The sequence below is a fragment of the Amblyomma mixtum genome, chromosome 5 (assembly GCF_055824585.1).
Source record: "Amblyomma mixtum isolate Tamu chromosome 5, ASM5582458v1, whole genome shotgun sequence".
In the NCBI taxonomy this organism is placed as follows: domain Eukaryota; kingdom Metazoa; phylum Arthropoda; class Arachnida; order Ixodida; family Ixodidae; genus Amblyomma; species Amblyomma mixtum.
In genome coordinates this window covers 20,406,888-20,422,112 of record NC_143016.1, presented here as the reverse complement: position 1 = coordinate 20,422,112, position 15,225 = coordinate 20,406,888, and the positions used below count along the sequence as shown (strand labels likewise).

At 44.4% G+C, this 15,225-nt stretch overlaps 1 protein-coding gene across 1 annotated transcript in view; it reads left to right on the top strand.

The window, feature by feature from the left end:
- Positions 1 to 15,225, top strand: part of LOC149341458 (uncharacterized) — a 62,267-nt gene that overhangs the window by 31,934 nt on the left and 15,108 nt on the right. The window contains exons 6-12 of the mRNA XM_089542863.1: positions 875 to 986; positions 4,677 to 4,794; positions 6,201 to 6,295; positions 7,482 to 7,583; positions 8,758 to 8,820; positions 14,244 to 14,309; positions 14,967 to 15,032. Coding sequence (XP_089398989.1) covers positions 875 to 986; positions 4,677 to 4,794; positions 6,201 to 6,295; positions 7,482 to 7,583; positions 8,758 to 8,820; positions 14,244 to 14,309; positions 14,967 to 15,032 — 622 coding nt within the window. The remainder of the gene's footprint in view (positions 1 to 874; positions 987 to 4,676; positions 4,795 to 6,200; positions 6,296 to 7,481; positions 7,584 to 8,757; positions 8,821 to 14,243; positions 14,310 to 14,966; positions 15,033 to 15,225) is intronic.

Sequence of the window (15,225 nt, the reverse complement as noted above, 5' to 3'; positions counted from 1 at the left end):
ATTTAACATATCTCGTTGGACACCTGAACCGCGCCGTAAGGGAAGAGAGGAAGGTGGGAGTGAAAGAACGGGAGAAAGAGGTCTGCAGCATGTGCCACTTCTGAGGGAACTAAAATTTTGTGGTTGTGACGTATCTTTTTTTTCTGTGGCTGCAAGCATCCCGTTTTGTCACCCACGTTATTTTAACGCGACAGCGTTAAGGGCCCCGTGTCGCAGAAGAGCCGGTGTCGACGGCGTTGGCCGTGAGCGTAAAATCCCAGATGCATTAATAAATAAATAAAACCGAGCAGGAAACTGGTCGAGTTGGGGAATCGAACCGGGGCCTCCGGAGTGCGAGGCGAGCACGGTAACCGCTACGCCACGCCAGCTCGATAATTTGGAACGAACAAAGGCGCGTCTAGTGAATACAGGTGTTGTCTTAGAAGGGTGCTTTAGAGACATGTACTGTGGTGTCCATTCCTCTCGGGTGTACACCGAGAGACGAGGGACAGGCGTATTTCCTTCCCTTAAAACCAATTTTCATTTCATTATCCTTAAGGCCCTTACGGCGCGGTTCGGGTGTCCACCGGGATATAAGAGAGAAAGGCGTCATTTTCATTCTTTAAAACCAATTGTCATTTCATTTTCCTTCCCTTACGGCGCGGTTCGGGTGTTCACCGAGATATGAGAGGCAGGCGTTGTTTCCTTTCCTTCGGGCAAGGCGTCGCGCCGAACTGGCGATGGCATTTTGTGGACCCCTTGGCAACGCTGCAACACGCTGTCGCGTCCCACTCTTAAAGACTAAGCTTAATCGTCCTTCAAATTTTTTCTCCAAACTAATTCAGTCTGTCTGTTCGATGCATCTCAACTAAAAGAAGCTCTTTCTTGAACGCAGTGAAGCGGAAGGTACCGTGTACAAGTTTAAGGAGACCTTGAGCATGACCTTGGACAAGTTGGCTTGGGTCCTGCTCCCTAGCACCGTCAAGAAGTCCCCCATTATTCCGAACGTAAGCGCTCAGTATCCCTTTCTTACGCACCTCTTTTCGTAAAACCAAGCACTTTCTTAAAGGAATGCCCAATACAAATACGTTCACGTGAAACCGGTGTGGGCGGGTCGGGCCAGCCATTGCGTCCGCTGAATTCGGCGGGCGTCAGTGCGCCCGAGGCAAGTCATAAGGCACCAGTGCATGAAACTGTGCTCGCCTATTTTGAAGTGTAAAACTTCGAACTGCGTGTTCCTTGACACAAGGCGCTTTGGTCGAAAACTGAACGTCTTCTCGTTCTTAATTCCTATTCAGCATTTCACCGCGACACATTAAAAATATAGTTAAAAATATTTTCAGGGTTCTTGGAGCGCATTTTGCATATTAAAGAAATGTTTTCGCATAACAATTATTTGCGGCGGGCCGATGTAATTTGCCCTTGGTTTCTATTGATCAATCTCACTTTAGCTGAGTTCACCGTTTCATGAAGCTATACCTAAAGCGGCACTTTTACTGCATCTGGCGCTTTCATGTAATTGGCCATCCTTTCTCACCGCAGTAGACAGTTATGGCATCACTTTCGAAATATTTTATTCATATTAGTTTGTCCTGATAACTTATTAGGTATTCGATTCCATATAGCAAAGCTACTCTATCGTAAAAGCTGAAGGTGGTGCAGGCCTACGCGCCTACATCATGCCATGGTGGCCAGGAATCGGCAATGACCAAAGTAAAATCGCAGTACACTGTACTGATGGGCGACTTCAATGTGAAGGTAGGCAAGAAGCAAGCTGAAGACCAGGCGGTAGGTGACTATTGCTTAGGTTCTAGGAACAGCAGGGGAGAGTTATTAGTGCAGTTCGCAGATAGAAATAATTTGCAGATCATGAATGACTTCTTTCTAAAACGAGCCAACAGGAAGTGGACGTGGAAGAGCCCCAATGGCCTCGCATTAGCTTAGATTAGAAAAGGGAACGCAGGAAATTTATGAAGCGGAAGTCTATTAATGAGTTAGCATTAAAAGGGAAAGTAAATGAATTCAGGATTTTGTTGCAGATCAGATTTTCCGCTGATCTGAAGAAGACGAACGTAATGTTGAAACAATGAACGATCGTCTCAGATATCACCACGGAGTGCGCTGTAGAGGTAGGCGGTAGGATGGTTCGACAGGATACCGGGAAGCTATCTCAGGAGACTACAGCCGACCCACATGGAGCGATTTTCTCGCGAAAAACCTGCTAACGGCCGCCGCCGGGCGGCCGTTCGCTGCCGACTAAGCCGTGCTTGATACGTTCGCCTGCCGGTCGGCTGCTCACCGGAAGCGGCGAATGCGAGCTGTACAGCTCCAATTCGCCGCTTCCGGTGTCAGCGCGGACCAATGTGGGCGCTCTGCTCCCGCATCTAGCTTCCGCCCGCCGCTTTTGATTCTACGAACCAACCACAGTCAACATGGCGTCCAAATTAGCGCGCACCGAGTATTACTCTGCCAACTCTACCCTACGGTCTGATAAATAAAGACAAAATTGTTAAACTGAAGCAAATCTAAATAATTTGTTCCATTTGCCACTCTCTAATAAACAATGGCTTTAGAGTAAGTTTTAAAATCTTTTTGTTGCACTTTACTAAGATTAAGGCCATGCCATTGTTAGCAACACTGAAATCAAGACGGCTGCGGTCTGGCGGCGGTCGCCTGTTGTTCGCCGTATGTGGTGCAGCACGGCGACAGCGCGTCGACGTTCCGATGCGCCGCATGAAATTCGCAGTGTCTGTTCGCTCCATGTGGGTCGGTCTTAAAGGTCTGATTAAGAAACGCCAAAGCACGAGGACGTCTACCTCCATAGACAGAATAGAGCTATTAGAGCTGTCAAAGTTAATAAATAAGCGCAAGGCAGCCGACATAAGGAAGTTTAACAAGGAGAAAATCGAGCATGCTCTAAAGAGTGGAGGTAGCCTAAAAACTGTGAAGAAACTAAGCATAGGTAAAAACCAGATATATGCGCTAAGAGACAGAGAAAGCAATGTCATTAGCAATATGGATAAGATAGTTTAAGTAGCCGAAGAGTTTTACACAAATCTATACAGTAGCGATTGTAATCAGAATGTTACTGCGAGAGGCAGTAGAGCACAGCAGTGGGACATCCCGCCAGTAACGAAGGAGGAAGTAAAGAAAGCCTTAGGAACAATGCAAAGGGGGAAAGCAGCTGGTGAGGATCAGATAACGCAGATTTATTGAAGGATAGAGAAGAGATTGTGCTCGAAAAACTAGCCACCCTGTACACACAATGCCTTGTGACGTCGAGCGTACCTAGAGCTTGGGAAAACGCTAACATTACCTTAATTCATAAGAAAGGAGACGTCAAGGACCTGAAGAATTACAGACCGATCAGCTTATTGTCTGTTGCGTACAAGGTATTTAATAAGATAATCGCTAATAGGGTCAGGACAACCTTAGACTTCAATCAACCAAATGATCAGGCAGGCTTTCGTAAAGGATACTCGACAATAGATCATATTCACGCTATCAGTCAGGTGATGCGCAGAATATAACTAGCCTCTGTATATAGCGTTCATTGATTGCGAGAAAGCATTCGACTCAGTAGAAACCTCAGCAGTCATGCAGGCATTGTGGAATCAGGCTGTAGAAGTGTTATGTGAAAATATTGGAAGATATTTACAACGATTTCACAGCTACCATAGTCCTCCATAAAGTAAGCAATAAAATTCTAATAAGGAAAGGTGTCAGGCGAGGAGACACGATCTCGCCTATGCTATTCACCGCCTGTTTACAGGAGGTATTCCTTGACCGGAAATGGGGACAGTCGGGGGTTAAGAGTTAATGGAGAATACCTAAGTAATCTGCGATTCGCTGATGACATTGCCTTGCTAAGTCACTCAGGACATGAACTGCAAAACGTGATCAATGAATTAGACAGGCAGAGCAGAACGGTGGGGCTAAAAATTAACATGCAAAAAACCAAAGTTCAGCGGTCTAGCAAGAGAACAGCAGTTCGCAATTGGTGGCGAGGTGCTGGAAGTAGAAAGAGAATAGGTCTATTTAGGGCAGGTAGTGACAGCTGACCTGGATCATGAGGGGTAAATAACTAGAAAAATAAGAATGAGGTGGAGCGCATATGGCAGGTTCTCTCAGATCTTGAATGGCAGTTTACCAATATCCATCAAGAGAGAAGTATACAACAGATGTATCTTACCGGTACTCACCTATGGGGCAGAAACGTGGAGACTAGCAAAGAGGGTTCAGCTTAAGTTAAGGACAACGCAGCGAGCTATAAAAAGAAAAATGATAGGTGTAACGTTAAGAGATCGGAAGCGGGCGGAGTATGTGAGGGAACAAACGCGGGTTAATGACATCCTTGTCGAAATCAAGAGGAAGAAGTGGGCTTGGGAAGGGCATGTAATGCGAAGGCAAGATAACCGTTGGTCCTTAAGGGTAACGGTAGATTTCAAGAGAGGGCAAGCGTAGCAGGGGACGGCAGAAAGTTAGGTGTGCGGATGAGATTAAGAAGTTTGCGGGGATACGGTGGCCGGAAGTGGCAAAGGACAGGGTTAATTGGAGAGACTTGGGAGAAGCCTTTGCCCTGCAGTAGGTGTAGTCAGGCTGATGATGATGATGATGATGATTATAGCGACGACGACGATGATGATGTGGGTTGTCTGCGTGCACTGAACAATATGCAAGTGTCCACTCTCGTCCAGGTGATGGATCAATACGGCGCCGACGAAAACAAGGAGTTAAAAGCTGAAGGAAAGAAGAGCTTCGAGTTCCTGACTTCATTCTTGGAGCCAGCGCAGGACAAACTCGTCCAGAAATTGGGTACGAAGTAAAGACACGTTGCTCACGCAACAGGCGCGGATCAAGGCACGCGAGTGAAATTGACAAACCTGTGGCAGGAGGAAAAACCGGTCGAAAACCTTGGTAGGTGACGGCATGGTCGAACCTCTGCTCAGTTAACTTAGCTGCTCCGATTGTTCTCGCCATCAGAGCGTGATCTCGCGTTTTCTCGTGGGTCAGCGCGAAGCTGTGGCTATCCTTCTGTTCTTAGAATGTGATTATGAAGATTTTACATCATCTTTGTAATATTATCACCTTGGCAGGCTCGGAAATGCGCAGCTTTTGAAATTTGCTATGTAGTTCGGTTCGTTTATTCTTTAAAATTAGTTTCAAGTATACTGTGAGGCTCTCTTTGTGTTTTTTTCGTGGTTTTTAAACTCTGTCTACAAATCAAGCCTATCTGAATTTATATTACAATTAGATGCCGTCTCCTCTTGAAGCGGTACAGTCGCGAGTAAAAAAGATTAGCACACGTGACGGAACACCGGAGCGTCGGAATGGCAACGCGTGGCGCTGCGGGTGGCGAAGAGGCTGATAACGAGAGTGCCGGGCCATTCCCATTCTACGGTATTAGGGAGGTTCAGCGAATTGTCACGGACCAGCAAAATTGCTGGCTAAAAGCAGCGCTATCATCTATTGTTCCCGCGAGTTCCTTTTGACAAGCCATCGCGGACATAAAAAAAGCAGTAATAAAAAGAAGACATCTGTGAACATGATAACCGAGCCAAAATAAATGCCGCATGCGCAGTCACGTAGGGTCGACACTTCGTCGCTCGGGCGGTGCACGCTTGATAAAGCTTACTTCCTGCCGCCCCCCCCCCCCCCCCATCCCTAGCCTGCAAACATGGAAACGGCCCGATAGGCAGGTCTGCGAACCGCAGCGCCGCGTGGTGAGATATGCCAAATCTGGTCGCCAGTGATCTGTGCTAATATTTTTTGCTCGCGACTGTACCTGTGTATGTCTGCCGCCTGTGTGAGTATAGCGACGTCCAAGACGCCACTAATGGCGTCTCTATTCCACTCTGGGTGTTCGCGACCACCTGTGCGGCGTGCGAGTTGTCTTAAGCCGGTAGGTAACGTTTCTCACTGTCGATTTTGTGCGACTCCTGAAACGTGTCACAGATGCAGCCCAGAGACAACGGCGACGACGTGACATAAATACTGCATCGCTACATACCCTTTCCCCAAACGTTCGATTGAGGATTGTTTCATAGGTTAGTGTAGTTTAACTTATGGGGTTTAACTTCCGAACGCGACTCAAGCTATGAGAGACGCCGTAGTGAAGGGCTCCGGAAGTTTCGACCACATGGGGTTATTAGAAACCGGTCAAAATTATTTTGAGACAGATTTACAATGGCATGCGGTTGTCTTCTGAATCGTCTTCGCAGACATAGTGGTCGGCGCAGTCAACCAGGACAGCCTTGGGCTCTTGATTGTCAAGGAAGTCAAGAAAGAAACCATATGTACGATCATTGCGGGGCAGGTGAGTATTTTGTCACATTGAGGGCAAACTCGATATGCCTTCTCTTGCATGTAGCATGACCGATGTGCCGTAAGGTTCTTCCTTCGGATGATACTGTGGCGAGCCCGCAACTCAGCAGAAACCGATTTGTTGTCTTCAGTGATCACTACAGTGATCACTACATGGTCGGGCTCCTAAAGCTCTTCCTTCAGTTATGAATTCACTATTGTACCAAGATAATTGCTGCATGAGTCGCTGCCCTTGACGATAGTGTTGATGCAACGGCGCGGGCTTTCTTTAAGAAAACAAAAAAATGGTGTGGTTTAGCTGCGGTTAAACCTGGTTGGTTGCGAAAGCAATACAATGTTAGGCTTGGTCACAACCGCTTGGCTTCATTCCGTTTAACTTGCCTAATCCCAGCTTCTGAACCCGATACAGCTCGTTTAGCTGCTTCGGCTTTTCGTCGCTTCCGCAGTCGTTCTTCTCGTTGTTCTTCCGCATTCATTCGATGAGAGCTGGGCTTGACTTTCAGGTATATGGCCGGCAAGTTTCCTGCCTTTCTTGCTTTGCGGGTCCAAACTTTGCTGGCTGAAGCTTTGACCTCGGATCCCTGTTACTGCCATGTTCAACATTCTTGGAGAAAATTATTGAATGTTGGAAGACTGTAAATTACTGGTATACAATTATTAAAAGTAATGGTCCATCCTTCCGATATGTAGCATAACCTTTCTTTTATATTGTTTCCAGGGCTCGCTTTGAGCAGTTAGGACTTCCACAGAAACCCAAAAACGTTAAAAAACGTATCAAAAATGTTAATAGCAAAAAAATGCAAGCCTTTCGACCAGAGGTCTATGGGTATATTGATTGTTATAGTAAAATCTTACAATATGTGAAAAAATTGCGCTCATAATCTTTTTCCCGTTCAAAAACGATTTTGTAATTGTTGGGTGTGACTACACCTGCATGCACATAACACGGAAAGGGACAACTTGCGTGTTCCAGTAATGCTGGGTCAATCACTCATTTGACTCGAATGACATTCGATCCAAACTTCGTTTGACCAAAGCATTGGCTGTAACCTTCAAATCGCGTTAGACTGCTGCCGTTGTAATGCATTCTTGCGACGAATTCTATGTTTTGACCGAACACTAAGCGTGATCTATAGCCGTGCTTGCACTCGAGAGACTTTTTCTCTGCACCGCCCCAGTGGTTCCGCCACCTGCTCCCCGAGACGAAGCCTCCCACGTGGTTTGCCAAGGCGGGCGCCGAGTACCTGTGTCTACTGGCCACGACCGAGGACACCGGCATGGTAAGCGGCCATCATGTTGGATCGGGGATGGGCCACTTATTGCCAGGCGACTATCACAAAACGCAGGCAACCTAGAACAACATGCAGTCAACCAAGTGCAGACAGCCTAACACAATACAAACCTAGAGGAGAACACAAGCAACGTAGCAGTTAGGCAGCCTAGCTGAAAACGTACACTACGCGCGCAATGACAGCAACAGCGGCGTAACAGTCAGCCTATGGAGCAAGGAAATCGCTTGAACACACAGCGGTTATGCGATGTCGGCTGGCGATGTATGTGTCGGGACGGACGCGCACTGCTGATGCCACGAATGGGCTCTTTCTGCATGACTGGGGCTGCCCTCATATCATCAATGTGTGATGACCAAGCTTCGTAGGAAAGATATGGCATGCTGGCTAAAGCAGCCGGGATTGGAGACTGGAGGTAACGACGGGGTCAGTTAAGGAACGCGGTTATTCCCGAACTCCCGAAAAGATGGCACGAAGGACAACCCCCCCCCCCCCCCCCCCCTACCGATTTCGCATAATTTTGTCTGACGCCTGCTTGACGTGGAAAACCGAGCTTCGACCCGAAACCGAAGAAATAACCGAAATGTTAGCGCAACTTATGACGTATTTGACCTAATCATGCTAAATCGTCTTTTTTTTTTTACCATGTTGGTCGTTGTGTAGACCTGGCGACTAATATCTTCACGACGGCACCGTTCCTCTATACTGACCACGTCTTGTGCAGGCGCCTTTTGATGAAGCATTGCAGCAAGGCTTCCTACCACTTCTACAGCCCAAATATGTCTCCGCGCGAATTCTATCTGCTCCAAACACTCCTTCTGTTTAAAGGGCACGGGGTATCCGCCCACTGAAAGAGATAAAAGCACGCACAATTCAGGAGGTGGTGGGCAACTTCAAGATGCGTGTCGTGGCTGGAGTTCAGGACTGTCAGCTGAACTTTGAGAGTACTTTGTAATATGCTTAGAGAATTCGGAAGAATTGTGGCCTTAAGACCGTTAGCGCTTGGCTTTTGTAATCTTGGGTAACTTTAGAAGAGACCTAGGCTACAGTTGTATTTGTTTTGCAAACATTCCTCCCATACCTGAGTGTTTCTTTGCATGATTTTTTTATGAAAATAAATTGACATTTTCACGGCTTTATTTATTTGTTTTGTTCTTTGTTGCAGTTGAAAGCCTTCAAGACGCACCTAGAGAAATGCGTGGCCGGCAAAGGGGATCCCGCCACAATGGTACGATATCAGTACGTAGCACGCAGCGCACGAGAGACCGAATGCAAAAAAGATGTTTTCATGAACTAATGTTTGCGATGTTTGTTGCTGATAGCCTGCATTACACTATCTTATCATCACTTTCATCTTGTTCGCCTGAACTTGAAGCACTATTTCTGAAACTTGAATGGGGACTAGTAGTGGGCGTAGTTTACCGACCCCCGAGCTCAAGTCTTTCCATGTTTTTTGACAAATTGGAAATTATCTTGTCATCTTTAGCCAAGAACTACAAAAATGAAGTTATAATCGTTGGAGATGTTAATATTGACACACTTTCTACGAACACCATGGATTATACATATCTACTTCAGTCATACAACTTTCGCAATTTGATTAATTCTCCGACGCGCATAACCACTTTTTCGGCAACATCTATCGATCATGCACTGACAAATATTGACACAGGCGCACAAGCAGGCGTATATCAAACCCCAATTTCGGATCACTTGCCGATTTTCGTTAACGTAGACACACGTCCTGCAATAAAAGAGAATAAATCGCGAACTGACGCAAAGCTAGATTATGAATCATTCCGCAAAAAGTTGTTATTCCTCAATACTGACCTAATCTATCATGAAGATGTTAATATAGAGTTCTCTAACCTGATTACCACCCTTGTGGATCTAATAAAAAACAGTAGCCGATGTACAACAGCCACGAGGCGTTACAAGCCAATTTGTCCGTGGATGACAGAAGAAATTTTGAACGTGTTAAAGAAGAAGGACTATTGGTATCACAAATGGCTACATCATAGAACTAACCAGTATTACTTGTACCAGTTCAAATGCGAACGTAATAAATCAGTGTCGTTAATGAGAGCCCGCAAAAAGGAATATTTTGCACGCCGAATTAAAGCCGCCACTGGCAATTCAAAGGAAATGTGGCAAATTGTAAATGAGGTGACACATAACTTTAAAAAACGTTCCATACTTCCCTCCAATGTGACTGAGCAGACAGTTGAAGAATTTAATACATTTTTCACCAAGGTTGGCCCTGATCTAGCATCGAAACTTCCTGATATAAGTACTAGCAGTGATCTTCCGCGGCCAGTTTTAAATTCTTTCGTTCTGCACGAAGTTGAATTAAATGAAGTGATGTGTGTCGTTATGGATTTAGCAACAAACAAGGCGGCAGGCTACGATGGCATTCCTGTGAAGCTAATTAAAGAAAATATTGATGTTCTAGGACCCATATTATGCCATTTATTCAACCATTCAATACTCAACAGCACATACCCATCATCCCTAAAGATAGCACGTGTTACTCCTGTATTCAAGGACGGCGACTCCTCTGACCCTTCTAGTTACAGACCTATCTCTGTACTTAGTGTTATTAATACCATATTCGAAAAAATTCTTTACAAACGTATTCATCAGTTTCTTGAGAAATATAACATTATATGCCCAGAGCAGCACGGATTTCGCCCACAGTACTCCACCAGCTCAGCAGTCATCACTCTTACCCAGGCAATTAATGATGCTTTACACAATAACAGACTCGCAGCAATTATCTTTCTGGACATTAAGAAAGCCTTCGACACAGTTAACCATGACATTATGCTAAATAAACTAAAAACATATGGATTTCGCGATAAGGTGCTTGACTTTTTCTCTAGCTACCTCACAAACCGCCAACAAATTGTTTCAATGAAATCTTTCTCGTCATCCCTTCAGCGCCTACACACAGGGGTTCCCCAGGGGTCTACTCTTGGTCCGCTGCTCTTTTTACTGTACGTAAATGATCTGTCCAAGGTATTAGCTTCATCCAAAGCCATCATGTATGCTGATGACACTGCCATTGTAGTTACTGCTCATCATACGGTCGAACTTGAAAGCATAGCAAATATAGAACTGGAAAAAATCTCTGACTGGTTTCTCACAAACAAATTAACAATCAATGCTAAGAAAACTAAATACATACTGTTCCACTCAAAGAAAAAATCAATTCTTTCAACTGATATTACATTAACTATTAACCAGTCCCAGCTTGAGTCAACAAATAATTTTACATATCTTGGAGTCACACTGGATAAACATTTACACTGGCAACATCATATTGAGGCGACTTGCACTAAGATGGCTTCCGGTTGTTATGCTCTTCTCCAGACGCGCGAATACTTTGACATCAATATCCTCCGTGTCCTATACTTCACATTAATACATACTCACCTTTCATATTGCATCGAGTCGTGGGGCTGGACGTATAGCACATACCTAGAGCCTATTAAAAAGTTACAGAAGCGAGCACTTAGAATAATTTCATTTTCTAGTTACACTGTACGCAGTAAGGCACTATTTACTAAACTACGCGTATTACCCCTCAATTTACTTCGTGAGAAAAGAACTGCTGAATGTGTCCATAAAATAATAACAAACAACCTCCCGTTTGACATATCAATATTTAACATCCCGCCACTTCCAACACGGAGCCGCACGTACGGCAATTTTAACTTGCCAGTGAAAAGAAATGTATATGGAGAGCGTCTCCTAGAGTTTACGGGCGTAAAAGTTTGGAATAATCTACCACATGACCTAAAGACTGCCTACAACTTCTCCATTAGAATAAAAAATTATTACCTTAAAAAGAATGACACACTTTGAGTTCATACTTTCATCTTTTAATAGTCGTCTTAGATATTTGCCAGATATTATTTGCATGTAGCCGAATCCTGATACCTTGATTTATTTACAGATTTGTACATTTGCGTCTATTCTAAGGATGTTTGTGATTAAAAAGTGTGCACTGAAATCATTTTATCCTGTTCTTGTGTGTTGTACCCTTGTGATGCTTTGTAAATACTTAACAGCTATTTTCCCTTCGCTTTTTGTGATGCCTTAATTTTTGTATAAGTTCTACGCGTTTTGTTTGATCTAAGTTTCTTAGTTTATATAATCTGTAATATATGTATTTCTTTTGTTGATGCTCTTACAAGTGTTGAGAGTGATGTATAGCATTCTTTATACTAACTTACTGTCTTTATTTTGGTACATTGTTGCCTGCATGTTTGTATACCTTTTTTTCCATTGGACCCGTTACTAGCCGTTGGCTATGGGTCCGGGCAGTGTTTGCGTACATTTTTTGCAACAAAGACCAATAAATGAATGAATGAATGAAAAAAAAAAAAAAAAAAACCCGCTGCAGCGTAGATCTCCCGTCACATCATCGATGGAGTATCTATGGGATATTATTAGATTTTTAGGTGGCTTGTAGACTCTATGGAAATTCGAGTTGGATTAACTGTGAACTTGTTCCCCTGAACAGATCTACCGCTAGAAACCGCACTCTTAGACTATCCTGCGGGCTTGCTTACAGCATATGGGATGCCCTGAACGTGGAAGCCTTCCGTTCTTTTTTCAAGGCCCGTGGTGGTTTCAACTCTGACGCCCGCATTTTGCAAAAGTCTCAAATAGTTCAATCGCTCTTATATTCAGTGTGCTGTCTCGAGGGTCAGTTGCTAGGATAATATTGTTAGGCAGTCGGTGGGAGGCGAACTGTGTATTACAGCCACATGGTCTCATTGGTTTAGACCTCGAACGCCACGAAGATTTTGAGGTCAAAAATAGTAGACTGGGACATTTAGTGTTTTGTTGACATTGACTTCGCGCCGTGCAATCGAAGCGATAATAAAAGGCATGGTAAGCTATGCTAAAGATCTATGGGGAAAAATGGATAGTGTAATATTTAGGGACACTGCCTGGAGTAAAAGGCAAAAAGAGGGCAGCGTAGAGCAGAAGATAAAGAATAGCGATTAGAGAATAGCGTACAGTGGAGAGAGAGGTAATGCAATAACACCGCAACTTGGACAAGACATAAAATTCGGAGACCAGGTAGCTGATGGTATGTAATAAAGTGTATTCCATGGGAAAGGAAAATGATTAGGAGGCGGGAGATGGCTTCTAGAAATCTACTAGGAAAGTGTGGATGCGACTGGCGCAGAACGGAGCTGCGAAGTGCTGCAAAGCCTGGCTGAGGGTCATGATGAGGTAGACTGTATAGGCTACTGATAAGACAGCTTCCCTGCGTTTACTACAGAGGTGCAAAATTTGTTCTTTGTCATAGCCAATATCTTTGCAGGCTCATTCGCCTTACCCATGCGAAGATATTAACGAAACGCAAGGGATTTTTAAGCGTCCAGCTAGCCCTTGATTACAGTTCTTGCTTAGTGTTGCTGACGTTTCGCTTGCGGCTCACATAAGATTATTCAGACTATTAAAGGGCAACTGAAGAGGTTTAAAGAATTCAATGAGTTTAAAAGGACCGAATGTGTGAAACACGCAGGTAAAGGCTGCGAAATTGTTTTGCCCTAGCTTTTTAAAAGGCGACGTAATCGCCGAATAAAGCGGAGTCGGCGTTGAGGCTTCTCTGCAGTGCACAGAGACGGGCAGAGGCCTCGATAATGACGTCACATAAGACAGCGCTATGTTTCCAGCGAAGAAACAGTTATTTTATGGAAGAAAACCAATGTCGTTGAAGGTGAATCTCACAAAGCATTGTTTCGCGGCGTCGGACGACGCACAGCAGCATGCAGGGGAAGGCAGCGGACATCTGAAGTTTCGGCGATAATTATGTCACAACGTGCTTCCTTGCACTCCTCAACGCTGTGAGGAGAAGCCTGAACAACTTAGCGGGTTTAATCGACGATTACGTCACAATTTAAAATGCTAGTGCAAAAACACTCTGTATGCTTTACCTAGGAGCTCCGTAGATTCGAATTCTTTAATAACCTAGAATTCTCAGAAAACCATTTCAGTTTCCCTTCAATACTGCTATCATCATAATCACCAAAGTCATCTGAGGCACTAATGAGTTCATGCTTACGCGTCTCGTAATTAGTAAGCTTAGGAATTTAGTGCTACTCTTCCGGAGCCTTGAGGTAATTTAGACCGTCTGGAATTTCCTTTATGTGCACCGGCCCGTTGCGAAGTTCAAGGTAAGTGCAATTAAGACACCCCACTATGTTATATTTCATAGTCTCCATGCGGCTTGCGGACGTTAAACTCGGCATACCTGCCTTACCATGCGCTGAAAAGCTATATGCTGACGGAAGCGCAAGAGAGCTAGAGGAGAGGACAAGGACAACTTTGGGTGCTAGAACACGTTCAGCCCTTTGTCTGAGATGCGAGTAGCAGAATGTACAAATAAAAACAACAGGATGGATCACAGTAACAGTTCATGGTGACTGAAGCGCTAGAAGACAGTGACAAAATAGCTAGGACACCACCGGCAAGCTGGCTAGGTATTTGGTCTAGCTTTGTTGTCACCATGGAATACGTCATCAACTAGACCAGCTCGCTATTACAGAATTACAAGCTCGAACGAGCCTTTGTACCGATATTGAATGCCGTACTGGGCAAGTGTGTAACGCATAAATTTTTACTGTGCAGGAGCTGCTCGCATTCAGGATGGCACACTTTATCATGGGCGATGCAAAGATGAAGGAAGCCATTCAGGTAAGCCGTAATTTATTGTGCCATCAAACAAGGCTCGGTGGTAAGACAAATTTTTACGCGCAAATCTCTCCCTCTTAGAACCTTCATATTGATTTTACACTTCTTGCAGTTGTTTGCAGTTGTTTTAGTGTTATTTCACTTGATAAATGACGGCAGGATGCCCTAAAATTATTCTCGCAAAAAGAAAATTTTCGTTTCCAAACTTTCTAACAATAGGCGTCTCTTGCAGTCGAAGGAACATCAACAAAGTCATAAAATGCCAAAAGGTTGAATATTTAACACACAACCTGCATACAGTTCTCTTCAGTGTGTGTTTAAAATGACAAACACTCGACGATGTTTTTGTGGTATTGTTTGCATTAGTTTCATGTTATAGCGAATTTTTATTTCTCATTTCATCTCTAAATTTTCGCGCATAGCTTTAAGCAACAGGCAGCTGCGCTGCGTGCTGTTTGAGGTGCCTTATAATATATCTGCTGTAGCACTAAGCTTAAAAAAAAAAAAAGACACCTGTGCCTTTCGCCAACACGACACTGCCTGGGTATTGCAAAAATGGCAGAGACCGCGACAAGTGATTGATTTTCCAACAAAACAACTGTGACCGGTGAGCCCAGTTTACTTTGTTTACTTACGTGCCGACCAATGCTCTTCTTGCAGAAATTTTTCAAAGACCATCTGTTCCAGCCTGCGACCATTGAACAGCAGTTGGCGGCTTTTGACCCGGTAGGAAAACAACTCATGGAGAGCTCAAATTTTGTATTTTGTGACGTTTTGTACGTTGCGACTCAGGCTATAAGGGGCGCCGTAGTGGAGGGCTCCGAGAATTTCTACCATCTTGGGTTCTTTAACACTCACTGACATTGCACAGCTCTTATAAAACTGGTCTACAGACTGTCTAAAGATTTCTTATAGATTC